This window comes from Epinephelus fuscoguttatus, linkage group LG3 (assembly GCF_011397635.1).
Source record: "Epinephelus fuscoguttatus linkage group LG3, E.fuscoguttatus.final_Chr_v1".
In the NCBI taxonomy this organism is placed as follows: Eukaryota; Metazoa; Chordata; class Actinopteri; order Perciformes; family Serranidae; genus Epinephelus; species Epinephelus fuscoguttatus.
The window spans coordinates 29,126,426-29,152,801 of record NC_064754.1 but is presented as its reverse complement, the minus strand read 5'-3'; the positions used below and the strand labels follow the sequence as shown (position 1 = coordinate 29,152,801).

The 26,376-nt window shown below is 43.2% G+C and overlaps 2 protein-coding genes across 6 annotated transcripts; both read right to left on the bottom strand.

The window, feature by feature from the left end:
* Positions 1-280: 280 nt before the first annotated feature.
* Positions 281-3,759, bottom strand: mettl26 (methyltransferase like 26). Its single transcript, XM_049571388.1, has 6 exons — positions 3,413-3,759; positions 3,021-3,183; positions 1,171-1,230; positions 980-1,047; positions 674-752; positions 281-549 (listed from the first exon to the last, which is right to left on the bottom strand). The coding sequence occupies exons 1-6, from the start codon at positions 3,604-3,606 to the stop codon at positions 493-495; spliced, it is 621 nt and encodes a 206-aa protein (XP_049427345.1). The 5' UTR covers positions 3,607-3,759; the 3' UTR covers positions 281-492.
* A 110-nt stretch (positions 3,760-3,869) lies between these two features.
* On the bottom strand, positions 3,870-26,245 carry LOC125886316 (girdin-like). Of its 5 annotated transcripts, none has more exons than XM_049572422.1 (29): positions 25,887-26,245; positions 25,713-25,804; positions 23,853-23,958; positions 20,802-20,871; positions 19,469-19,527; positions 19,288-19,371; positions 18,804-18,944; positions 18,368-18,543; positions 17,387-17,468; positions 16,110-16,268; positions 15,840-15,986; positions 15,543-15,687; positions 14,546-15,223; positions 14,245-14,450; positions 13,930-14,124; positions 12,465-12,598; positions 12,215-12,356; positions 11,520-11,693; positions 11,151-11,312; positions 10,729-11,006; positions 10,482-10,625; positions 10,190-10,376; positions 9,833-9,978; positions 9,544-9,636; positions 8,089-8,294; positions 7,400-7,477; positions 6,576-6,827; positions 6,320-6,382; positions 3,870-5,586 (listed from the first exon to the last, which is right to left on the bottom strand). In XM_049572422.1, the coding sequence occupies exons 1-29, from the start codon at positions 25,947-25,949 to the stop codon at positions 4,475-4,477; spliced, it is 5,574 nt and encodes a 1,857-aa protein (XP_049428379.1). In that variant the 5' UTR covers positions 25,950-26,245; the 3' UTR covers positions 3,870-4,474. The 5 variants fall into 5 exon arrangements, with proteins under 5 accessions (XP_049428379.1, XP_049428380.1, XP_049428382.1 ...); XM_049572423.1 differs by having other exon boundaries at positions 12,215-12,353; XM_049572425.1 differs by lacking the exon at positions 6,576-6,827.
* Between the last annotated feature and the right edge of the window lie 131 nt (positions 26,246-26,376).

Here is a 26,376-nt window from a genome sequence, read left to right as displayed (position 1 = left end):
CAAACACCTACAGTATGTTACCTCTATATTGTGTTTATGTGTTTTATTGTTTTGTGTTTATTCTGTATACGGCTCTTTATACTAGTCATTTACATAGCTGTTTTGTATAGGTTTCTTTTGTTGTTATGTATGATTTAAAGCTCTAACGTGCAGTGTATTCTCTCTTCATATCTCCCTCTGCAAAGCACTTCTGCATACTTAGTTTCACTGACCGTCTGCAATCTGAATGAAGAAACAGAGTAGGTGGCTGTATCAAGGTAAATATAGTACAAAGACAACATAGCTGTGAGCCTTTTTACTCAAGTGTGCAATACAGAAGAATATAGTGTATCACAGATTACAGTATTTCAGTTCTGATTAATATGGAGAAATGATTCATTAACAGTTCTGGAAAATTTGGCAATGTATCCGAGCTTCAAGTGTAAGTTAAGGCGTTTTGAGTATCACGTTCCAACACTGGTGTGCACCCAGGTGAGGGAACGACGGGATACTTCACACCAGGCTCTCCTTCCTGAACAGAAGACACTTGTTGTTTGCAGGCATGTCCACCTAGCAAAGAAAACATTAAAAATCATAGATTAGTGAGACAGTACTCTCATAACGCAGGTAACATTCTCATCTTTGCTGCATTTCAAAGATAAAAATGGTGTTGGATATTTAAATGTTCACTTACTATTTTCTCCAAGAATAAACCATTTCTTTGTGCTATAGAATTGAGGAGGGAGATATCCCTGAGTCCCCACTCTGAGTTCCTGTAAGATTAAAAAAATACAGCCTTTATATATCTCACTGTCACCTTTGCATTATTTATGGTATGTATGACAAAACACCTGAAACTTCACGAGGCAAACAGATGCTACTGTCTTCTTTTTTTTGACAAGAAAATACTGTGATCTCTCAATTCCTTCCAAGTCTCTTTATAACAGAATAAACTTGCATGAAGCATTAAAAAAGACTGATAAAACACAGAACACTTTACCTCTGCCGTAGGCTGTAGTCAAAGTCAATATTACTTTGAGGGGTGATCTGACCATTCACTGCGTAGGGCTGAGGGCAACAACAAAATGTGTTATGTAGCATTTATTGGCACGCTTCTCTGTTTACATTTGATAATAACACGTCATGAATGTGGTCAGTGCATGTTTGTGACAACATGGCTTTTGTACTCACCCCATATGTCAATAGAAGACCTTGCGGCTTCAGCACTGCTCCAGCCCCTTTGAATAACCCCTAGGAAAAAAATGGTGATTACATCATATGTGGTAGAGGTTGAGTAGCAGGAGGGATAAATACACCAGCCCTCTTTTAAAGACTGAAAGACCTGAGGCAGAACATGTATAAGGGAATTGCTTACAGTTATTATCTGAGGTCAGAGGGGTCACACTATATAGACATGCTCAGGGGCACACAGTGCAATATTTCTGCTTAATGGAAACTGAACAGCAGGACCTGCCGATAGATTGCTGTACAAAACTAGTCAGGCTATGTATTTTTGAAAGCAATGAGACCAATGAAAATTTTCATTTATAAGCAATAAAACACACTCTCACTCAGTTCAACACACACAAAGGTTTTGCTGCCACAGCCTCACTTGGTCTGGTTTGACCAGTAGCATACAGTGGCTTATGTTAGCTGACTTAAGTATGTGTAACTTACATTACTGAATATCTTTTGTGTCTTTTGCCTGGTCTGTGTTTATGCCACTGTTAAGATTATATTTTAGGATTAACCATTAACCTTTAACTGCCACTTGTGGCCACAGTGGTTCCTGTTCAGGTTACATAATGTTGCTTTAAAGGTACAGCGTGTGGGATCTGGGGGATATATGGGCAGAAATCTAATATATTATAATAAGTATGCTTTCTTTTCACCTAAAAATAAGAATCTTCGTGTTTTACTTACCTTAGTACGACCTGTTTATAGTCACATAAGGAGCAGGTCCTCATCTACAGAGATCAGCATGTTCTCTGTCATGTTTCTACAGTACAGACAAACCAAACACTGGCTCTAGATAGGCCTGTTTGTGTGTTGACATCGGCCAGTGTAATCAGCAGCCCCTCCGCATGAGAGCAGCGGAAGAACACTGATTTTTTAAAAGTTGAAACTGCTTCATTCTGTGTTTTTACCAGTTTAAATCACTGGGTTTGTTTAATTCAGGTCCCAGTAAAAACCTCCTGAGTGACTGTATATTAAGTTACCAGAGACAAAAGCTGAGCACTCACTAGTAGGTGCTAGGTTAGCAGCCCATCTCATGCAGTTGTGCCATTCATGTTTTTGTGTTGGCCACTGTAGTTCAATAGGGGAATTGGAGAAACACTGATTTGTATTTTACTCAGTGTTTCTACCAGTTTTAATCACCGTGCCTGTTTGTTTTGGAGAGGAAGAGACCTCAACGAATAATTTGGCTCCCACTAAAAACCTCCTGAACAATTATCACAGGAGGAGTTTAAACTGTGAGATTCCGGCTGGTTGCAATCTACTAAATCCCCCTAAATTGTATACACTGTCCCTTTAAGTAATACATTTTAAAAGCCCCATCTATCTTCTAGCATCAGGGTTTACCTAAACTCTATTTGGTAGGATCAGGGCTGGATTAACCCACCCAAGGAGACCCACAGCAAAAATTAACTGAGGACCCATTATTAGTAATTAGTTTGTGTTGCTTTGATTCATTATAAATTTGTCAAGAAATATGAGGTGAGTAAGCAAGCACAATATCAACCCAAATAATAAAAGCCTTACAACTTGATTTTAGCTAGAGGCCCCTGTGTGATGCAGGGCCTCAGCATGCTGATGAGGCCTTTGACATTTCAGTTTATAGTGTGCTTTTGTGGTGCATACAGTACCAAACTAATGTGCACTTTGTGTAATTACTGCAACTGCCACACATTTAACGTGGGGCCTTCAGGGGCCCTGCCTGCTTTGCCAGTTGGTAATCCAGTTTTGGGTGGGATCCTTGGGTTAGATTAGACCATTCACAACACTATGTACATATGCATCTATAAGATCAGCAGCCCTACCTCTGTGCAAGCCATTGGAGAAATGTGGATCATGTTGATGTTGACTACCAGATCGAGGCTCTCTGGCTGGATGCCTCCCCAGTACTGATGGGGTAGAGAAGCATCCAGGTGGATGGCAGGCCTCACATTGTACGGCTGGTAGTGGGCTCTGTACGCTTCGATACTGAGAATGGGAACAATAGACATTATTGTTAATGCAAGCACCCTCCAACAAAACAGTCCTGCATCAGTAAATGACCTACCGTAATGCCTGAGTTAAGTGGCCATCGCTTTGCCTCAAGTTTGCTACGCAGGAATCAATCAGTACCGTAAATACCCGAGTCTATTAGCTGGTTATAAGCTACACCTGTTATGTAAAGTGTTAATAACTGATTCACACAGCCTGTGTTTACCTGACTAGAGACTGGCGGTCATACTCTGAGGGCTGCCAGGTAATATTCCGCAGGGCCTGAGCGAAGTGTATGACATGCTGTCCGGTACCGGAGGAGATCTCTAAAGCCTGCAGGGGTCTCCCGGTGTTCACGCACTCCCGGAGCACCGCCAGGATGGGCTCCTTGTTCCTCTCCGCGGCGGCGGCGTTCAGCATCGTGCCAAACCCCGGGTAAAGCTGTCGAGCTATGCGGCACAGTTTACGAAAGCACTCCAGCAGAGCTGAGTAACGTCAGACCAGATTGAATAACTCCACACCACCCACGAATGTTTTGTTTTTCGGCTGAAAATGGTCCTCTTCCGCATTGCGTCATGTGACCGATCTGACATCCAATAAGGACGGTGGGCGGGCACGAGCGCTCCTGCACCGTTATAAAACAATGACAACACAGATACACCGTTTACATAGAGGGGCTTTTATTTAAGGGAAAATAGCATTCAGGTACACGTCCTATTTTACAAGATGTACAGCTTCTCACACATGAACGTTGGGCTCAAATTTAACAACAGACACAGCAGTCGACATATAATAATTTAAAAGTTCTGTCTGAGTGGCAGGACATAAATAGAAACAGCAGAAATCAATAATATGTTTGGCAAACACAAAAAAACTTAACAGGATTGTCAGTGTGGTAAAGTAAAGGCTTGAGTCACAATCTAATTTTAAATAAGCAAAAGAAGAACATCTACCAAAATGTCATTCACTTAACAGAATTTGTACAAAAAAAGAAAGATAAAACTGTCAATCTGTTGAGCTACTACTCAGGTATATTAATATAAGAGCATAATAAGAGCTAGTACTTTTACTAAAGCAATATAAAAAGACAAAACATCACAACCAAATAAACATATTTTCATTTACACCTTTACATATGACTGTATACTCAGGTAGTCAGAGGAATTAAATGCAATCACACTAAATTACAGTGACTTAAATTGTGTGCTTCAGTTAATGTGATGAAAAGTGGCTTTGCAGCTTCCTGTTTATTTGAATGACATGATATGACATGATGTGACAGCTGTTTTCATGCGATTGCGAGCTGCTTGTCCCTCTCCTCCAGCCCGGCTGCATGTTCTGCATTTTGACTCTGCCCATTCTCCACATTGAGCAGTGTTTGTGGTGTGTTAGGAGCAGCCTCCTGGCTCTCAAGTGGACAGTTCTGCACCCGAGATGGATCCAGACAGAGGAAGGTCTGGTTGTTGTCAAGAGCATCCAGGCTGGTCGTGGTCGTGACCACAGAATCACTGAAGATCGTGTTTGAGAAGACAGAGTTGAACGTGAATGAGGAGCCAAAGAGTGACTCCTGCACAGGGGATTTGGGGTCGTCTGTTGGAACAACAATTGTTGGATCTCTGGGAGGTTTGACAGGAGGAATGGGCTCAGGCTCACTGTTATTGGTCTCTGGTTTAGGTTGATTCGCTACTTCCTCCTGATTGTTGCTCCCCTCTGTAACCTGGGCAGAGAGCAGGTCAGTCTTGACTGTAACCCTGCAGTCACTATTTACACTGGAGCGTCGGGATGATCCCTCTGCTGTGGAAATGACGCTGCTGGCTCGGGGGAGACTTTTGGGTGACCTGGGCTCTTTGAGTCGCCCCTCTTTCCCCAGAGGGGTGGAGAAGCAGTTGAGACAGCCAGACATTGAGGATGACTTACCCTGAACGTACAGCACTGTGATAGGTGAACAAGCTAAGGCTCGGGTAGTTTCAGCTTGGCCAGAGGTCATTTTTGAATTCATCCCATTGAGCCCTGGGTCAATTTTGACTGAGCTTGCTGAATCTGACGAGCGACGCATCACTTTCCCTCTTGACACCCTCCGGATGCTCTTTGTACCCCTTGTGAGCCAGAAGTCCTGGGAGAGCCCAGGAGTTTTATGTTTTGGTGTAGACTGGATATCTGAATTCTGGCTGTTGGTGACGGGCATAGTCGAGGCTTTCTCCTTGTGCTGCTGCTGCTGCTGCTTCTGTGTGTGTTGGGGGGTGGAGGTATCACTGGGGGGCTGGAAGGAGGAGGCGGAGCAGCGGCGTGATGGAGGCTGCTGGACAGGGCTGCTGCCATTTGACCATGGCTCATTTTCCAGGCTCAGGCTGAACTCTCCGCTGCTCTCACTATGGGCTCGACTCGGGACGCCATTCAGCCCTGGAAAGAAATTATAAAGGTTTTATTATGGGGTAACAATAGAATATATACACAAATTTTCTCTTAATCACAAAAACACATAGGCTGTATCAAGATAGTGTTGGAGATATCGGCTGCAGAGATGTCTGCCTTCTCTTAAATATAATGAAACTAGATGGCACTCGGCTTGTGGTGCTCAAAGTGCCAAAAAATAAATTTCAAATTTCAGGAATCATGACCTGGTCAGTCAAGATAATCCACAGACCTTGTTGTGAGCAGTTTCATGCAGGAACTATTTTCTTTCTACTAAACACTACTACACTTGAGTGTATCACTGCGCAGAAGGAAGCGTGCACCTACTCATGGGCAAGAGGCTCCCGATTGTGACAGTGTGAAATATAAACATTAATGGCGTCCGCTTCAGCTGAGCTGTAATGTTAATTAGCTCGGTGGTTCTAGGTGACTTAGTAGCAGTAAACACACAGTCTAACACTCTGCAACTCACACCAAATCAATCTAGATTGATAAACAGCTCTATGAGGAAAAATATGTATATATGATTGTATATTTAATGACCACCAGAGGACAGCAAACTCAAGTCTTTCTCTAACAGTTGTTGGCCTCTGTCGTCAGCACAGAGATTAATATGAAACAAGGTCATGATTGCAATTTGATGGATTTGCTCTAATTCCCGAGCTGGTAATACATCTGTATGCTTGCTGAATCCTCTAAACGAGTATCCACGGGACTTTACCGTGGTTTTGCTCGTCGTTGTCCTCAAATCCAGATGGCACAGCACTGTCACTTGAATCCTTGTCTGTGGGGCATAGAATGAGAAATCACTTAATGGTTACGAGCGACTGACACTTTCCAACACTTTAGTTTCTATGCTTAAAACAAGAAAAGCACACAGGAGCGGCGTCTTTGCTCTACTCTCCTACACACTTTACTTCAGAATCTAACTAATGAAGATGACATGAAACAAATCAGTAGCTCGTGAATGCCTCTACCTGTCACCCAGACTTCAGAAACATCTGGAACAATGTCGGTGGTGTCTGTGGTTGGGATTGTGACGTGGCCGGATGGTTGAGTGGTGGGAAAATTAAGGTGGAGGATGGACAAGATGGATGTGGTGAGGGATGAGGACAATGCGTTCTTCCCGTCCTCCTCCACGTCTGCCTCTGACCCTTCCAGCCGCTCTGAGCTGCCTGCCCACCGCTCCTCCTCCAACAGGGCCGAGGGGTACGCCAAGCTGCTCAGGGCTGCATTGTTGGACCAAGGAGTGGAAGAAGTGGGGAGTGAATGAGGGAGGGGGATAGACAGGTGAACTGGCCTTGGAGATTAGGAGGTATTTTTGTTCTGTGGTATGGAAAACATGGAGACGGGGATGGCTTCTTTGTGGTTTGATACAGTTAATCCCTACAGTACAGCTGCCTCCTGGTAGTGCTGAGCTCATGCAGCGTCAGTGCCCTCCTGCAATGCAGCATTTCTTTGACCTCTAAAAAAATACCCCAGATTGTCTTCAAATATAGCCACTCTGCTCCAAAGTGCCACCCGGGTTGAAGTATGTCATATAGTTTCTAACTTAGTGAAGTTAATGCAGTGAAATAAGGTTGGCATGGACACGTTACTAACATATGACTGCTGATTTTACACCTGTTGTGTAGCACCCTGGCTGACAATGATGAATCCTACTCAGACTAAGGTTACTTTGGTGTTATGGCGTGCAGTAGAAACAAAATAAAGCACAGATACACTTAGTATTATCAAGTTAGCAGTGAATAAAAGGCGACAGTCAAGATGAGGGTAGACACCGGACCACAATCTTTCTTACACATGGAACGACGGAAGAGGGACTTGACTTTGTCTCTGTCCTTCAGCCTGTTCCTCATACGGGGAAACATTTTGGTGGCTTTTTAACAGCAAAGTGCAGCCACATGGGAGGCAGACAAAGGGATGGATGCAAGCAGAGGGAGGGGTGTAAGGGAGGAGAGAGACAGAAGGGGGAGATACGGGGAAGGAGGAAGGCAGGAGTGAAGAAACACATTAAGAAACAAGTAAGACACAGGGAAGACATATTGAGGTTTGTTGAGGAAAGTTCACACACATCATGCATCATCATGAATGACCCTTGGGACATGAGACACACAAAGATGCTTATTTTTTAAACATGCATTACTTGAGTATTTATCACACTGTTTTACTTTAAAATCCATTTATTTAAGTTTTCACACTTCCTTGAAAAATGCTGAGGTGGAGGGGGAAGTTTTATCAAAGCCTGGGAGGATGTTCGTCCTACAGATACAGCTTCATGTGCAGATGAACCTCTCTGTCTCTTGGCTGTGAGCTGAACTTGACATGTACACACTCCTGAATGATCTTTGTGCCCTGCCTCTGATGATGATGATCTTACTTCCAGGTCTATGGTTGAAGCGGTGATGGAGGGACTCTGGCACTTTAAAGACACTGGTTCCGCCAAGTCAATGGGAGATGATGTGGTGAATTCAAGAAAGCCATACTCACTGCTGTTTCGTCGGGGTGAGATGGCATCACCTGCTGAGGCTGAGCCTCCGGAGCCATCTGAGCTGATGAAAGAGCTGTTGTCGTGACAGGGGAGGTGCGGCTCTGTGACACCTGAGTGTGTAGGTGTAGGAGGGCGGTTGAGTCCATGCTCACGGCTACTGGATTTAATCAACTTCTTCAGTTTCAGAGTAATCCAGTTTCCACGTCTGTGGAAGGGCAGATATACAAGAAGAGATTGGATCTGGAACTGGACTAGCTATGAATGTTAATTTTTGTCTCATATTCAGATTAAACAATGCATACTCAAATCTGCTGTTATCAATATTCTTATCTTAAAAATGTTGCAGTTCTTCTTAACTTTACAGAGCATTTTAGCATCTTCACAGCTCTCATAGCAACATTTTGGGCTGCAGTTCTTTTAAAGTGAAAAGCTCTGATAAACCCACAGTAGTCTACTTGCCCACTACCACACAACGGACAGGCAACTTAATAACAAGCTGGTGAACATAGTGGAGCACTTAGCAGTTAAAGATTTATTTCCCTCAGGAAGTTGGTGGAGACCAAAAACAGAGTTAAAACTAGAATTACTGCCTCACAGTTGTATGCCTCTGCCAACTAGTCAAGTTAAAGTTTATATTCATGTCTGTCCAGACTTATATGCAGCCATGACAGCTGAAGATTCGTCAGATATGGATGCTGTAGAGAAGCCCCATATTCTAAAACATGGATGATTCACACACATCTTCAACTCAGCAGCCGCAGCAGAGATATTTATAATCACCCAAAATTAGTGTCACTAATTCAGTATCTGACCAAATGTCTCGCCTTCTGTTCCTGAGTTATCGTGTTGAGCAATGGCCTAAAAGTATTTTTGAAGAAAGTTATGATGTCAAAGTGAAGCTGACCTTTGACCTTTTGGGTATAAAATGCCACCCCTTTATCATTTTATCCTGTTAGATATTTGTGTGAAATTTTGTCATAATTAGCATCTAAATTCTTGAGTTATGGCCAAGAACGTGTTTTGTAAGGTCACAGTGACCTTTGACCACCAAAATCTCATCAAATAATTCTTGAGTCCAGTGAACGTTTGTGCCAAATTCGAGGAATTTCCTTCAAGGCACTGACATAATGACTCTGGCAATGGCTGCTGTCGGTGTGGAAGCACAAAAATAAACTAACGTGAGTAAGACAATTAGCATGTTGACAAACATGACCAGCTTTTCAAAGACCGATGGAGCTCACTGTAGCATTGACTTCTTGACCAATCAAATTACTGTAGATATGAACTGTAATGTGTGAACTTAAATGACATAACTTGAGATTCTTGTCAATTAGCCAAGTACCTCATAGTGACCAAAATATAACAAGTGCTGAATGTGAGAACAGAAAGCCCAGTCATTTCACCAGAGTTATAGTAAAAAGAAGTCATAGCCATCACTATTATAGGCATCTTACCTGCGAGGAGGCGACGGCTCATAAAACTTGTACTGGTCCATTATCTTTTCCTCCAGCTTCTCCTTCTGCCTCCTCAAATCATTAAGTTTGTCACTGAGCAGAGACAGGCAGATAGATAGGTCATCTGTTATAATTGAGGGCCTGACGTCTATTGTACTTTGGTACCTTTTGTGCTGTTTCTCAGTAGTGTGTTAGCTCATTAACAAATTAGTGTAACATGGTGTAAATCAACACAAGACCCTTTTTAATGCTACGTTATCTTGTCACGGTTTTGGCCATGTTAGCTTACATATACTGTCGCTCTTCAACGTGAAACAGATCCTTGCTCTCCATAGTCTGCTCCAGCAGGGTTCGGTTCTGCAGCATCAGGGTCTCGATCTGGCTGAGCAGGTGGCGATTCTCTTCCTCCAGGTTGCCCTTCAACTGGCTCAGCAGCTACACACCACATTGACAAGCAGTCATATGTGCACATGTGAAACACACACTACTGTGAAATCCTTAAAATAAAAAAAAGCACTATACAGAACACCAGCTTATTGAGTGAATGCAGCCCTGACTCTAAATAGTGTTTGTGCTCAGGTTAATAGTTAACTACAAGGTAAATGTGTATTATTTAATAAGCATTAACACTGCTGCATGTCAGTACCTCACACTGGTTGGTGAGCTTTGTGGAGGTGATGTCCAGTTGCTGAAACTCCTTCTTGAGCTTGGAGAAGTCAGCCTCCAGCCAGGTGTGCTCCAGCTTGGCCTCATTCAGCTGGCTCTTGAGCTGTTTGTGATCCGCCGTCAGCAACTCGTTATCGTTAAGAAGCTGACGGTATGTCTGGTTTAGCCTTAAAGAAGAGATACACAGTGATGTTTATCCCCTTGTGTGAGCCAGCAATCATGCATTAGTCTAGGTGTGCATTAGTGTGTATATGCTCCTTGTGCCTCCTCACCAGTCCTTCTCATCACGGAGCCTGCAACACTCAGCAGCAGTGGTCCTGTGCTGTTCTTTCTCCAGAGCCATCCTCATTTGCTCCTCCTTCAGGGCTTTCTCCAGGTCTTCTAACTTAGTCCGCTGCTGCAACAGGTTATTGTACCTAAAGACACACCCACCACACACATGAACATACAGGGATCTCGTACTGCATAGACAATTCAATGATAGTTCCTAGGTCGTGGCTGTGTCTCTTTTCCCCCCACCTGTCCTGCAGTGTGCGATGCTCCAGCTCCAGTGTGCGATGGGCGTTTTTCAAACAGCCTTGCTTGCCCATCAGGGCCTCATACTCCATGGCTTGCCGCTCATGCAGAGCCGCCAGCCGCTCGTGATCTCGTAACAGCTGCTCATGAACACCACGCATCTCTTCGCGTTCCCGTATGGCACCATCCCGCTCGCTTTCTGTCCCCAAATGCTGCTGCTGTAACTGAGCATTCTGGGCCATGAGGGAGGCACTCTGTGAGTTCAGAGTAGATTTTTCCACCTGAAGAAGAAAAGGGGCCCAGCTGATTAGGAGTTAATGTTGCATATCAGTGTGTACTGATGCAGAGGCTTGAATATAAGTATGTGTGGACAGGGGCTGTTACAGTAAGTGTACCACAGAGAATAGTGTGTGTTAAAGTGGCACCTGCAGGTTAGCGTTGTGCGTCTGCAGGGCTGTGTTGTTCTCCTGCAGTGAGGCAGCCTGCCTCTGCAAGGCGAGGATCTGAGCCTGCTGACTGTCAGACTGACTCTCCAGCTGCTTCAGCTGGGCCTGTGTAGCCTGGCGCTCTGCCTCCAGTGTCGCATTCTGAGGAGGACAAGAGAAGATTATTGTAAAATATGACATTAGAACCAGGAGGTTGTGTTAACTTCATGCCCCGCAGCACATTGTTGGTCTATTATTAACATTAATTAACACCAAAAGCAAGTGTGAGTGAGTTTAAGAGCCAATTTTACCATTTTATAAATGGGTCACTATATAGGTCATTTACTTTAATGAGGACCAACCACTTACATTCCTCTCCACTTCGATGAGACGGTCCTTGAGCTTCAGCAGTTCTTTGGTGGCCTCCTGGCTTTCACGCAGCCATTCGCTCATTGCCTTGCCAGTCTCTCTTGGAGGGGTGGGACTTGATGCTGTCCACTCTTCCTCTTGTCTCTGCTGCAGGGCCTCATAGCTCAGTTTTACCTGTAGGGTCAAACACTTGGATCTGTAGCAATGTGCAATATACAATGAATTTTTTAAAGAGGTTTTTCTCAAATTGGACACTAACAGGCATGGGCGGATTATGAGACAACAGGGCCCCTGCACAGATATGCAAAAAGGCCCAACCAACTCTCCTGCACAGGAGCAAGACACACAGACTTTGTGGTGGTTTCGCCTAATTTTCGTTGTTGTTTTGCATCTCTTTGTAGTCATTGTGCATCTTTTTGTGGTTTTGTGTCTCTTTGTGGTCATTTTGAGTCTTTTTGAGGCAGCTGTAGCTCACAGCGGATGAGCCACAGTGGGTCGTCCTCCAATTGGAAGATCGAAAGAGTGTATTAAGCTGTGTGGACCTTGTACTAATGACTAAGGAGAACTCTGGACCCCATGGCTGGATCAGTTGGGAACTTGGGAACCACTGTTTGACCACTTGGGAACCAAATCTATTTTCATATGTAAAGGGAGTATAAATGAGCTGTTAAGGTGAATTTTATGACATGACTTACAGTCTTGAGCTCTTGGCGCAGTTGCTGGTTCAGGTTGGAGGATTCCTGCAGACGAGCCTCCAAAGCTGCCATCTTGTCCTCTTTAATCTGAAGAGATTTTTTCAGAGATGACTCCAATTCTGACTCAAGCATCTTGAACCTGCTGCATAGAGGAAATACAGAATTTTGTACCAACTCTGGCATTATAACACTCCTTATTTCTTACCATATTCACTTAAAATGTCGGGAACTCCAAGCAGTATGTAAGCACCTGCTGTCTGGTGCAGCATCCTGTTCAGCATGCTGTGCACTCTCCTGGTTCAGGACCTTCATTTCCAACTCATGGGCCAGCCTCTCCAGCTCATTGTCTCTCTGCTGGGTCTTCAGCTTCTCGCTCACCAGCTCCTAAAGATGGAAAGTAGATGTAGAGTACACAAAAAAAACACAAAGACATTTATTAACAGTTTTGGAATTAAAACATCCAGAGCTCACTGAATTTTTCTGTTTGGGAAAAAATAAATCTTTGGAGTTCTGGGGCTGTATTCACAAAGGTACCTAGTACAAAGAGTTGCTCCTAGTGACGAAATTCTAATGAAGAAGAAAAGAAAATTCTAATGATTGTAAAGTTTTCTTTCCCCTTAAAGTTTTAATTACCCTTAAGGTTAAGACTAGGTCCTTGTAAAGTAATTCACAGAGCATCTTAGACGTTAAAAGAGCTCCTAAGGTGAAAAACTGTCAGGAGTAGGGAGGACTTTTAAGAGGCTTAAGAGTTTCTTAATCACAGGAGAAAATGGAAACACAAAGAGGTCAGAGAAATATTCTCCAAACGCTGAATGACAGTGAGTAAATTAGATGCTACAGATGAGATTATGCAGGGATAATATGTGTGGTTGATCTCATTAGGGATATGCACACATTTTCCACCCAACTCAATAAAGCTATAACACCAGAAATAAAATGGGGTGTCCACACACTGGAGGCTCACAAATCTGTGACAACCAATCGCATCTGTTAAAAGAATGTGTCATAACTAGCAATAGGGTCAACCACACCTCCTCACTACGGTAAAAGTTTCTGTCCCTTCCTTGGTCAGATTTGCTCTGAGAACTTTCCTAAATCACTCCTAAGCTTGGACTTCTTACTAAAAATGTTTAGCCTAAATAAGGAGGTCTCTGAGAGTATTCTCAGAATGTTTGTGAGTACGGCCCCTGGTGGTTGAAAGAATGTAAGGAATGTAAGTTTTAACCAAAACCAAACCTATAATCCACAGAACCAAATGTTCATAATCTTTTTTTGACTATTTGATAAACTGCAGCTGTGGTTAAGAAGAAATCAGCAGAATGTTGCACGTGTGACAGCTCTCATATAAGGACATAAAATTACAGTACCTTCACAAGAGATGGTTTCTTGACACCTGGCTAAGTTGCCGCCACTGTGACACAACAATAAACATACATTTTGCAGTATTTTTACTTGCTTTTATCTAATTTTTCAAATCAAATGCTCGTATGTAGAGTTTGATGAGTTGTGGATGCTATTACACGTGAGGTATGCAGATAAAATCTTGCTGAAAGTAAATTCCCCTGTGAACCCCTGTGAAACACATGGGCACTGCTGCTGTAAAACACATTAGCACAGCATTATCAGTGACACATCAGGTTAGGTCAGGGCAGATATTTAATCAGTCAGCACAAAAAAAGAGAAAAAACAGACAGCACAGACTCCCCCCCCCTCACCTCTCTGAGGGTGGCCAGGGTCCTCTGGTCGATAGCGGCTTGCTTGGTCAGTTCTCTGTTGTCTCTCTCCAGTCCTTTGACCCTCTCAGCAGTCTCCCTCAACCCCTCCACCTCCTTTACGAGAAAACGCATCTCCCTTTCCAGGCTGGCCATACACACATTGCTGCTGTCTAAGTTGGCTTCCTGGATTTCAGCCTGAGAAAGCAGATAGTAGAACAGTAGCTATTTTATACAAGAGCACTATAAGTCTTCCAAACATTATCCTACCATAGGTTAGCACCTGGCACCTTGCCTTTAGAAAGCAAGCCTACCTACCTGTTGGCGGAGTCGTCGATTCTCTTTCTCTAGCTGCCTCTTCTCCCTCTCCAGGACTGTGGTTTCTTGCTCCAGGCTTTGCTTCTCTGTTTCAAGTTGCTCCAGGCGCCGCACAGAGATCCGAAGTTCCTCTAAAGTGGCCTGCAAACTCTGGTTCTCTGCCTCCAGCTCCTGAACTTCTGCCTCTAGGCGCTGAACTTTACGGTCTAGAGAGATGGAGGGTGGGTAGGAGAAATGAACAAATTAGTAATTGCATGCTTGCATCTCTCTCTTTAATGTTGAATTGATCCGCAGAACCTACCAGTGTTATCAAGGGAAGTCTGTAGATGCTGATTAACTGCGTCTAGGGCCCTGCACTTGGCCTCCAGCCGCTGTGTGTGTTTGCTGGCATAGGAGGAACGTGTTGGCAGACCTGTGAAGATGCTGTCGTGGCTGGGACTGCTGCTCTTTGAGCCAGAGGAGCGATCATATGATCCAACAAAACAATGGAGCCTATTGTGATTGTTCTCTAAGACTTCCAGATCAGACATCAGTTCTTTGAAATGATCTCCACTGTCTCCGTCCTCTAGCTGTCCTTTCTCCTGAATATGAAGGTCTGGATTATCTGTGAGGAGGATCTCACTCTGGACTCCCTCCATCTCCTCTGCGTGGAGTGGCTGATGGCAGTTTGAATTTCCATTCAGCAGCTGCTGTGTTACTGTGTTGAGTGGGAATACATTAGTGCGGTTTTGTATATTTGAGCAGGAGGTTTGCAACCTCATGGGTTCACCTGTTGATGAGGTACAGTTGTTGGTGCTACACACCACCTGGCAGACATGATCATACTGAAGGTGGCGGCCATGTTTGGGCTGCGCACTGTTGGTTATAGAGGCAGCTCTGAATTCCTCTATGGTCCTTAAGAGACTTTGGTTCTCCTTCTCCAGCTTCAGCATCCGACTGCGGGTCCTCTCACTCACCTCCTCGCTCAGAGTCTGCTGACCTTCACACAAACATATAGGGGCAATTAACTGAAGACTGTGGGGACTTGAGACAGAATATAAGACTAGTTGTCCAGCTCATGTTGGAGAAACTGTGGAACATGCACTGCCAATCACACCTGTATATTATGGCAATGTCCCAAGTTAGGTTTATATTGGAGAGAGGTATTTGATGCCCTTAAAGAGGTTCTTCAACAAGATATTTCACAATATAACATAACATAATTTACGTATCCATTTCTTTACTTACCCTCACCATTCCAAACAATCCCATCTATTAGTTCTCTTATTACTTCATCTTATTGTATCACCAGCTCTTACCTTCAGAGTTCTCAGTGGTCTTGGACAGCTGCTCTAACTCCCAGCCCAGATGCTGGGACTCCTCCATGCTCCTCCTCTGAGCCAAACACAGAGCCAGGTTCTCCTCCTGCAGATCCTCGATGCGCCTACGATCTGCCTCCCTCTCCTGGAGAGGAGACACAAAGTATCAGCAGAGGTATGAAGACAGATTCTGTCCAGCCGCAGAAAGGACTGGATGATCATTAAATCTTCAAGAGGACTTATGCATCAGTGTTTTTCCTTTTATACTGCTACTGATCTTGTGTGCAGATGTCTGACCTGTTCCATGTCGTGGACCCGGGCCTTCAGCAGCAGACTGTGCTTCTCCAGCTGGTGGATTTTATCTGAGCGTGCCCTCCAACCCGCCAACTGATCCTCCAACACCTCTTTGGTCTCCTGTAGCACCCTGTTATCCTCCTTTACCTCCTGAAAAACACATACATACAAAAAATGTATCAAAGGATTTAGTAATTTAGTAAGTTCCAAGCATATATAATCAGAATTCATGTCTTAATATTCCTGGTAAAGCATTTATGAGACTGCTCTAACCTCCACTTTGGCCTTGTAGAACTCCATCTTGTGCAGTTGCTCCCTGTAGCGTCCCACCTCACTCTCCAGCTTGTCTGCCTTTATGGCTCTCTCTCTCAGGGCATCTAGCTCGTCACGGTAGGTGCGGGCTGCACGGGCATCCACAAGCAGCTGGGAGTTCTGGTGAAGGTTCAGGCACAGGCATCATTTCTAGCAAACACTTAATGGCACTCTGCATCAATCTTTCTCAATCGGCATATGACGGTTTCCTGTCATTGTCAGCTTGTTTCGTTATTTGTATTTAAAGCTGCATTGATTAATGATTAATGGCTTTGGAGATCTCAAAAGGCCAGTTTATAATACATGGCATAAGAGTATAAGAGTACAATGTTGAACATTTTGAATGATTTATAAAAGCTGCAAGGCCCAAGCGTCCATTCGTAAGATCAGCATTTGTTATAAATAATCTTGTAAATAGACTTTATTGTGTACAAAGGTTTTTTCCTCTGTTTTTCTTGTTCCCTTGTTCTTTCCTTTGTGGGGTAGGCTATGTGACGTATGGTGCACAGGTTGTTGTTAGTTAGAGTTAGAAACATACCCTTCTTACCCTACCCTTTAGTATTCCCTTCACATTGCATGTCTTTCAGCTCATTTTTTTTCTATGGTCCGCTACTTTACTGTTCTGTACCACAAACTGAGTACAAACAAAGTAAGCAACTAGCTGGTGGAGCATTTAGCAGCTAAAAAAGTCAGATATTTCCCTGAGGGGTTGGTGAAGAAAAAAAACAGAACTAAAAGGAGAGTAAATATTGGATTTACATTCATCATGTGGATGGAAACACGACTCCAAATGAATGCTAATGTTGCTCTGTTTGCTGGATGTATAAATAGGCAGCTATTTGCTAGCAATGTTCGACAGATCAACTTTATAATGTGATAATGTGTCGATGTTGTGTTAGCTTGTTCCGCTGCCCCAAAGTGGTCGAATAATCGATAAATGCTGCTTTAATATGCAACAAATGTTTGGATGTTGGACACACTTTAACCATGCTAACTTGTACAGCCAAAGGATTAAACAGAGAATACAAATGAAGATCTCCTGTTCAGACAAATCCATATAAGCTCTGGTTGTATCTCTGAGTCAGAGTTCAGAGGTTTAAACTGCTGTCATTAAGCACTGCTCTGCAGCAAAATGTGGTGTGCAATAATCTGCGTAATCTGCAGAGCGGTCAGGAGGTTACTGTGTGTCACCATCAGAAGGAGCTGCAGTTTATACTTTGTCTTTTCTGAATTCAAACCTCCTGCTGGATCCTCTTGAGCTCTGCCTCCATGTTCTCCAGCTCATGTCTGCAGTCCAGCATCTGCTCACTCTTCTCCTCTCTGGCGGGTCGGATGTGAAGTGCAGAGAGACAAGCAGGTGGGCTGGTTAATGTGCACTACTTTTCTGCAATATTTTGATATATTATAATACTGAAAATGATCCAAACAAATATTAATTTCAATCACTGTTATGAGGGAACAAATTTAAAATGCTGAGTGGCAAATTCAAAACAAGTAGGATCATTATTGGTGTTATAAAACATAAACTACAAACTTCTACTGCACAAACCTACATATAATTGATTTCAATATAAAGCTCCTTATACCCCAATTTGTTTAGTCTCCCATATATTATTGCTAAACAGATGCATGTTCAGATATGCACGTAAGAGAACTGTCTAAGGCCAGGGCCATCCATGATGCTTTAAGTGATATTGTGTTTGCTCAGAGGCAGCAGTGTGTGAATCTGAGCATCCCAACAAGAGAGGACAATACAGCTGAGAAGATGGGATGGAGAGCAGCGATGGGACTGAGATCTTGATCGGATCAGGGTTTGTGTGTGTGTCCGTGTGTGTGTGTGTGTGTGTGTGTGTGTGCATGCAGTATCCGCTGAATTGCAGAGCCAATGTGGGTCAGTGGTGGTGCGCAGCCATGAAACCTGCCAAGCGGGCAGTAATGTGGGCCACACTCCCAGGGGCATCTCTTATCCTGTAGTATCTCTCAGTTTCTCATTCACTCTCTATTGGCAGCTCCCCAGAGCACAGGCTAACTCTAACTCTAACAACCATCCTGAGCTGAAACTCATACTACACCAAGAGACTATATCAAACTCAACAAGCACTTATTGTGGGGATGGACAACTCCTACCAGTGTCTATGTATGATTTCATGCAATTTTTTTTTATCTTTTTAAATTCCCCTAATATTAGTTTTAAATAGAATTAACTATCTGGTACTCACAGTTCTTGTCTAAGTCGTCTAATTTTGGCCTTAGAGTCAGCCAGCTCCACTGCCAGGTGTTGTTGAGTCCCCGTCTGCCGCTGCATGCTGGGAGAGTAGCTGCCGGACTGCGGGCTGGAGGGGCTATTCAGCAGGCTCACCACACCTTCCTTTTCTTGCATTAGCTCTGCTATTGTCTGCAAAAAGGGCAAGTTACAGATTAGCTTTAGCATCACTTCACCTCCTAAAATGTGAGCACTCAGAGTAGAACTGTTAAAACCTAATTAATTTAACAGTTTCACTACCCACAGAGAATTTTAACGTCTTATCCTGCACACTTTATACCCAAAATACAACTTCATGTACACAGTATTTTTAGATTCATACACATGTTCAGATGAAACGTGTCCATTCCTGTTAAACAATCTGAAAAAATGATGAAATAAAATCAATATACCTCTAGATGGGTGTCCCTCTGGTCCAGCACATTTTGGAGGTGCGTGGCCATGTTCCTCGCTACGGCCTCCAGCTCATCCGGGTGCATCTCGCTGGATTCCAACCACTGCAGATCCAGAACATTCTCCTGACTGTGGGTCAACTGGTTAACATGGGACAGGACAGTCAGGGTCGCAGGAAAAAGCCAAATATAATGTGAAAGAATACAAAGTGGCACAAGGATCCTCAGGATGCAGCTCCACAGTGACATAAACAGTTACATATTTTTCTTCTCAATAAATCCTTAATACTTCCAAGAATTTGATATAAACTGTTCCTCTCATAGTATATTTATCTAACAAGACAAACATGCTGTGTGATTTCTGCTGGCTGTGAAACCTACTGTATACAGTATTCTTTATTAAGCATGACTACTGTATACAAACTGACTTCCTGTACAACAAAACTGTGGCATTGCAAAGCTCATGTAATATGAAGTCAGATACCTCCTGAATATGTGCAGCTATGGCAGCTTTTGTGTCAAAGTCAAGCGTCTGGATCCTCTCAATATACTCCTCTTTTTTCTCACACTGAAAACAAAAACAGAAACATACTTAGCTCTCCACAGCTCACGCAGTCACTTTGTTTGAGGTTTTCTGCAAATAAAATCATCATGTCGGCATTTACCTGCACTGCACAGCCCAACAACAGCAGCAAAAGCGTCTTCATCTCCTCCAGACTTTGTTCTGCGTGGGAAAAAAAGTTCATTATCTGAAATAGAACTTATCAGATTGAAGTATTGAGGGCTGCTGGCATGGATTTAAGTTGAATAGAGCGCTGGCTGGTGAATTTGGGTCACTTCTTGCCAAAGCCTTACCATCACAAGGCAGTGAGGTTATCAGACTGATAGAGTGCAATTGAATTAAACCTGTATCAGAAAGAGCTAAAGCAGCCTGTCCGTTTGGAAATACTGTAACCATTTCCAGTTTACGCTGACTGCTTTCAGTGTTGGAAAGCCTGCTTGGAGGGAAATGCTACCTGGCTTTCAATGCTCACTAATTAGAAACAAAGATTATTTCATTGTTGCCTTTTCCTTTAAGCAATTAACAATTACATGATCACTATTAGCTGACTTTAGTTTCATCAACACACCTGTTGTAATATATATTTTTTTAAAATGATGGATATATCATTTTCTTAAATGACATTTTCTCTTAGAGCTTTCAATTTGACCAGTTTTGCAGTGACACTACGTCTATATTACGCATGTCCACATCTCAGGTAAATTAAAGGATACTCTACCGACAAAATGATCATTCTATATAAATTATTCTCCCTGTTTTACCTTGAATTTATGAAGAAAGCTACGTTTTTCTCGCATGCCTCCATGGTGAACGAAGAATCCAAAAAACAGAGAAAATTCCTGATGTATTGAAGTAAATGGGGGCCGCATTTAACGACAACAAAACTATATTAAAACATCCATTTACAAACTCTCACACAATTAATGCAGTATAATCGAAGTCTTATTTATTCAGTCCTATGCTCAGTACTTCCCAAAAACATGTATTTTCACTAAAACCTTACTTTTTAAACACGTCTGCATATAAGTAGCACTCGTGGGAAAAACGTGTGCTTGAACTCTACTCATGCATTTCATTGGGCAGAGTTTGAACGCATGCATTTGCCTAGATGCGCCTCTTCAAAAGCTGTGTGACACTTTGCACAGATGTTCTAATATAATTTTGCTGTTGTTATACACTGCTTCCATTTGCTTAAATTCATCAAGGTTTTCCCTGTTTTTGGATTCTTCGTTCATTGTGGAGGCACACAAGAAAAACAAAACTTTCAAAACGCATGCAACGTAACAGGAAATGATCATTTTGTGGGTGAAGTATTCCTTTAATGGAAATAAGTGCAGTGCTTATTGAGTATCAGCAAACAGACTAATCAGGCTTCCAACCACATACTGACTTAGCAGCTCCAATAGAGAGGAGAGACGAGGAATAAAAGAGCATACCACAGTAAGGAGTCCTGCCAAGCAGCAACACGTTTGGCAAAGGAATCATGATTAACTGTCTCAGATTATCCTGCAAAAGAAAAGGAGAGAAACGGAGAGGAACGAGGGAGATGGGGTGGAGGAAAAAGGCAGATAGGAACATTTTAGGCCAAACTGAAACAAGGACACTTCTTGCGGTCTATCCACAGTGCTTGAATGGACAGGGACGTATGTATGTACAGCGCATAGCAGCTGCTTCAACACATGTATAGAAACACAGCCAACAAATGGAGGAGCACCCTGAATGGGTAGATGACAGAGCCAGTTTCCCTGGTGCAGGGGTGAGATCCACCAAAAGTGTTTGGTACAGCCTTGTATCAGGCTATAAGTAGCTTGCAGTCATGTGTGTGTGTACAGGATGTGTGCTGGTGCGTGTGCAGTAATTGTTGATAGCTCCTAATCTCCACCCTGTAAAGTTCAGGAAACTATTACTAATTCCCATATGCAAGGAAAGCTACAACTGACTTTTAGTCCTTGATGTAATCTAGTCCACCCTGCACCAACAATCACATTTTCCAGTGACTGCCACCGTGACCCTTTAAGGAAAGTTCAACTGAGTGGCCATGAATCTCACATCCTTCTCTCCTTTCCTCGCTCAGTGTGATTACGGAGTGTAAAACTGAGAGCAAGTCTCAAAGTTTTAAGTGTTAGTAGAAAACTTTGATACAGAAGCTTGTTTTGAGGACAATGAAGAGGATGAAAACAGAAATATAATAAGAATACAGGACCTTGCAGTAGATCAAAAAGTGCATCTTACTGTCTATCTATTTGTTCATCCTGATAACTGTGTAAGACATACCAGTTTTTCCTAAATGTCACTAGAAACCAAGTCAAAAAATGTTGTACAATTTCGTGCATTCGTCACCTCCAGAGGATGAATCATGCTGACTTTGGTGGTCCCTGACTTCTCCTCTAGTGCCACCACTAAACTGCCTTTTTTGTTTCTTAGTAAAACGCCTTTACAACAACTGGATGATTGCCATGAAATCTAGTACAAACATTCATGGTTCCCAGACGATGTAATCTAATGATTTTGGTGGTCCCTGACATTTCCTCTTGTGCCATCAAACGGTTGACATTTGGGGGTTTGACTGAAATATCTCAACAACTGCTGTGGAATTTAATAGACAATCACGTCCCCCTCAGAATGAATTGTAACCACCTTGGTGATCCCCTGACTTCTCATGTAGCACCACCATCAGGTCAAAACATTTAAATTATCCAAAAGACCTGCAAAACTAATGAAAGTCCAATCAGTCTTAGGGACCTGACACACCAAGGTGATGAATGACTGTCAGTCGAAGTCAGGCCTTTGGTGGGCTTCTGTCGGTGTCCTTCACCGTTGGCATTGAATCTGTCCTGTCGGCTTTCCTTTTTGAATGACCTGCACTTGTATAGCACCTTTCTAGTCATCCGACCACTCAAAGCGCTTTTTACACTATGAGTCACATTCAGCCATTCACACACACATTCACACACCGGTGGCTGAGGCTACCATACAAGGTGCCACCTGCTACTCAGTTTTTAACACACCAATGGAACAACCATCAGGAGCAATTTGGGGTTCAGTATCTTGCTCAAGGATGCTTCGACATGTAGGCTGGAGGACCGAACCGCTGATCTTCCAATTGGTGGACGACCCGCTCTACCTATGAGCCACAGCCGCTCACATGACACATGTCAAAAACAGACTACCATTAATGGCTCCTGTGGAGAGTTATTTCCTTTCAGAACTGGAACATACATGCTAGTTAGCCTTTGCCTGTAGTCTTTGTGGTGTGTTCATGTGCATCTTTTTGGCCATGGCGATGTGATGTGATGCGATGCAACATTAGGCCTACATTGCTACTAGTTCTTTAATGCTTGTTTGGTATGTCTGGGTCTTTAGCTGATGTGTTCAGTGCTAGATGTATAATAAAAATAAAGTATAATATTTACCATGTTCACAATAAATAGTAAATATTAAAATTTAGCATGTTAGCATTGAGACTGTGAGCATGTAAATGGTAGCATTTAGCTCAACACACTGCTGTGCCCGGCCTCGCAGAGCTGCTAGCATCACTCTAGAGACTTTTCTGTCTTATTTTTCAAGCAGTGGAGAAGTCAAGTCCTTCAGCTAACCTTACAACATAAAAACAACCCAAATTAGACCAGCATAGATGTGGTTTTCACAACAGCAGTTCAAAGATGCAAGAGCTGCCCTACATCTACTTTTACTGCATTGCACTTGTTCAGGGGTTATTTTAATGAGCAGAGGAATACATAAAAAGCTGCAGTCTGTCTCAGGCATAAATGAATGCTGATGTTTTTTTCCTGCCTGTTAGGTCCTTGGATGGAGAGCTGGGTTGAGAGTGATTAGAGTGGGTAAGAAGTAATCAGACTCTGAGTTTACCAAGACTAACTACAGTATAAACAGTGATGAGATATGATGATTTTAGATATACAATTAACTTGCTGTACCAATATATATATACAACCCCATCATTCCTTTGCAGGGCTAATGTCAAGAGCGTGTCCTGTTCTCAGTGAAATTACTTTTCTTGTGCTCTTAACAGAAGAAAGCTTAACTCATATTATACTTAATTACTCTGACACAGACAGCAAATCCAAGATTCAGCATCAGTGGTGTTTGCCAATGAATCCCGTGACTTTATGTGTCACTCTAAAGCTCTGTCTGTTTGTGGCTCTGACTGCAGCTTTACTGTGGCTCTAAACTTGCTGCTGTGCTGATTACACAGATGTGTGTGCTTGGCTGATATTTAGGGCATGCATCTTAAGAACTAGTTGATCTGCTGGGACACAAGTGCGACCAACTATCTGGCTTTGCGCATGTGTGGGATGGAATGTGCGTGATGGATGATGCAAAACTGAGGCAGAATTGAAAAAGTCAAATGTTTAGATATGATAATCCCATGTAGGGAGAGATGGAAAGCTTAATAGCCTGCAGCATGGATACATTATATAACATATTATATGGCTGCAAAACAAGGGGAGGGAACATCCAAAACTCACCAGATAATACGTCTTGATTTGCTGAACAAGGAAGTTCAGGTTCTGGATCCTCTGACTTGGATCCCTGCTCACTTTGTTTGCACCCTGAGGTGTAGCCGAAGGATTTCTGCAGACGGGGTGCAACATAAAGGCATTTTACTTGACATTTCTGCTATTCACGCTCAAACAAATGGCTGTCAGTGGAATGGAGTGAGAGGAAGCTACAAGCTGGTAAAAGTCTTGGCTCAGGCATCGCCGTGAAAACATGTATGAGGTCTCTATTCATTCCTAACTTTAGCCTGTGTGACGTCATTCTTTTCAGCCAACAAACCACACTGTTTTCGAGCCAAAGGGGGTGGCATTGGACTTTCCACCCAAAGGAAACCCTTTAGCTGGATTCTTGGGAGCTGTTGGCTTGGGCCTAATGTAGTCTGGGGCTGAGCTGTCATACATTACGGCTGAAATGCTATCATTCAGGAAGCTTTATGCAGTTATATAGGTCACACTTCAATTTGCTACCCAGGAAAAGTTGCTAGGTGCAGATTTCAGGGGGATGCAGGGGTCACATTCGCCATAGAACATGTGCACTTGTAGTACAGTATAAATGTCAAACTGGCAGAGGACTTTCACTTTGACATAATTAGACATTTACACCATAAATGAATGCAGAAAAAGTAGTCTGGTGCATAAAAATTCACCAGAATGCAAGAAATCAAGTGTTTGGTGCTCAAAATTTTCTGTTGAAGGACCCCAAAGCCCCCGTTTCATATGCGTCCCCTCAATATTGAAACAAAACCAACGCCCTCAGTTGCTAGCAAAGTAATGGACTGAAATTTGAAGCACATTGCTCCAATTTGTTTTAGAACTGGGAAAAAGATTCAGACAGATTGGATGACGGAGATATGCTGCTCTCCATCTCTGTGCTGTTTGTCCTGTTTCCCTGCCTCCCCCTCCCTCCCATCTGTGTCCCAGTGCCACTAAACACCAGCAACAAGGCCCTAATCCCAGAGGGTCTCCCAATCCAGGAGATTATCCCGCCTCTTCCCCTCCCCTCGACGCAGCATTGTTTTGCATTTAGAGCTGGTTATTGTGACCCTGGGGGATAAGTGGGATGAATGGATACTGTAGACTTGGGGTGGCTAGACAGCGTTATCCACAAGTGCATTGGGTCATCAGTTTTTTTACCCTTTCTTTGCAACTCTTCAATTTCAGTTCTACCATCAGTGTCTTAAGTGTCATTTCATCCCAATGTGAAGACTAAAGACAGCGTCTCACCACCTGTCAGCTCACATTGCAAACTGCCAGAGGACCATCAGTTAGTAATTGTCAAGGGTGAGGGTAATTCCCTCAGAACATAAGGCACCCAAATCATAATCTCGTAAGTAGCATCCTGACAGTATCTATGATGGCCCTCATGTCTTGGGCCGTTTGCAGTCTTTTTCCTTTCAGTGTCTCTAACTTTCATGCTAATTCTAACATTTCTTAAGAAACCCTAACCTGTAAGCAATGAGGAAGTTGCATTTAAAGACCGCTGCAGACTACAAAGATCCTCTTTATTGCTGCAGAGGGACAAAGCCAGTACTGTTAGAGCTTGTGTATTAGCAGACGCTTGATACTGTATCAGTCGCTGCTATAGATGAGGGGTGAAGATATCTAATTATTAAAAAAAGATGTGGGCTTAATTAGGATGATTTCTAGTATTCGAATGATGCACTCAAGTTAATAAGTCATTATCAGATGCTGAATCAAGCATGACAGACAACATCTTCGAAAAACAGGCCACTAATCTGAACATCCATCAGGACAGTGCTCACAGCCTAGATTAGAAATGTGACAAATGAAAGACAAGCTGTGAGAAAGCTGCAGCATGAGGTGACTTACATTTGTGTCATTATGTCATTCAGAAAGACTCCATCCAGTAATTCAGAGAAGTCCAAGTGCATGCCTCCATCATGTGGCCCGAATGTCTTCACCTATATAGAGGACAGTATACAGAATGACAGGTTGACATCACAGTGTCTGGCAGGAAATCAGAGAGCCTTCTGCATTACTTACCCAAGTGACAAGTGGGCTCAGCATGAACTGATCCAGACAGGGCAGAAAAACTCCACTCTCCATGGTTACAAAGGTTGTGGGTGATAAATCTCAACAGAATATCCCAGATGTTTCAATCAGGCAGAGACTGGCAGCAGCTACATTTTCTTCACAAGTGAAGAAGTGTTGCTGAAGTGCACCATCCTCATCGTCCCATCCATCTTATTTTAACTAGTTGAGTATCTCTCGGCACTGCGGTTCAGACTGTCGGTGTATTCACTCACAGACTCCTCTAACAGCTACATCCACACAGTTTAAGCACAGTCCTATCCGCATTTTGTCCCGCAACACCACACACACACACACTAACATCCTCCCTGGTCCTCTGCTGCAAAGGCATCTGCCGTCAGCCCCCCTCCTCCTCCTCCTCCTTTTCCTCCTCCTCCTCCTCCTCCCAGCCTCCCTGCTCGTCCCACAAAAGAGTTAGCTCTGATGTATGACTGATTTCAAA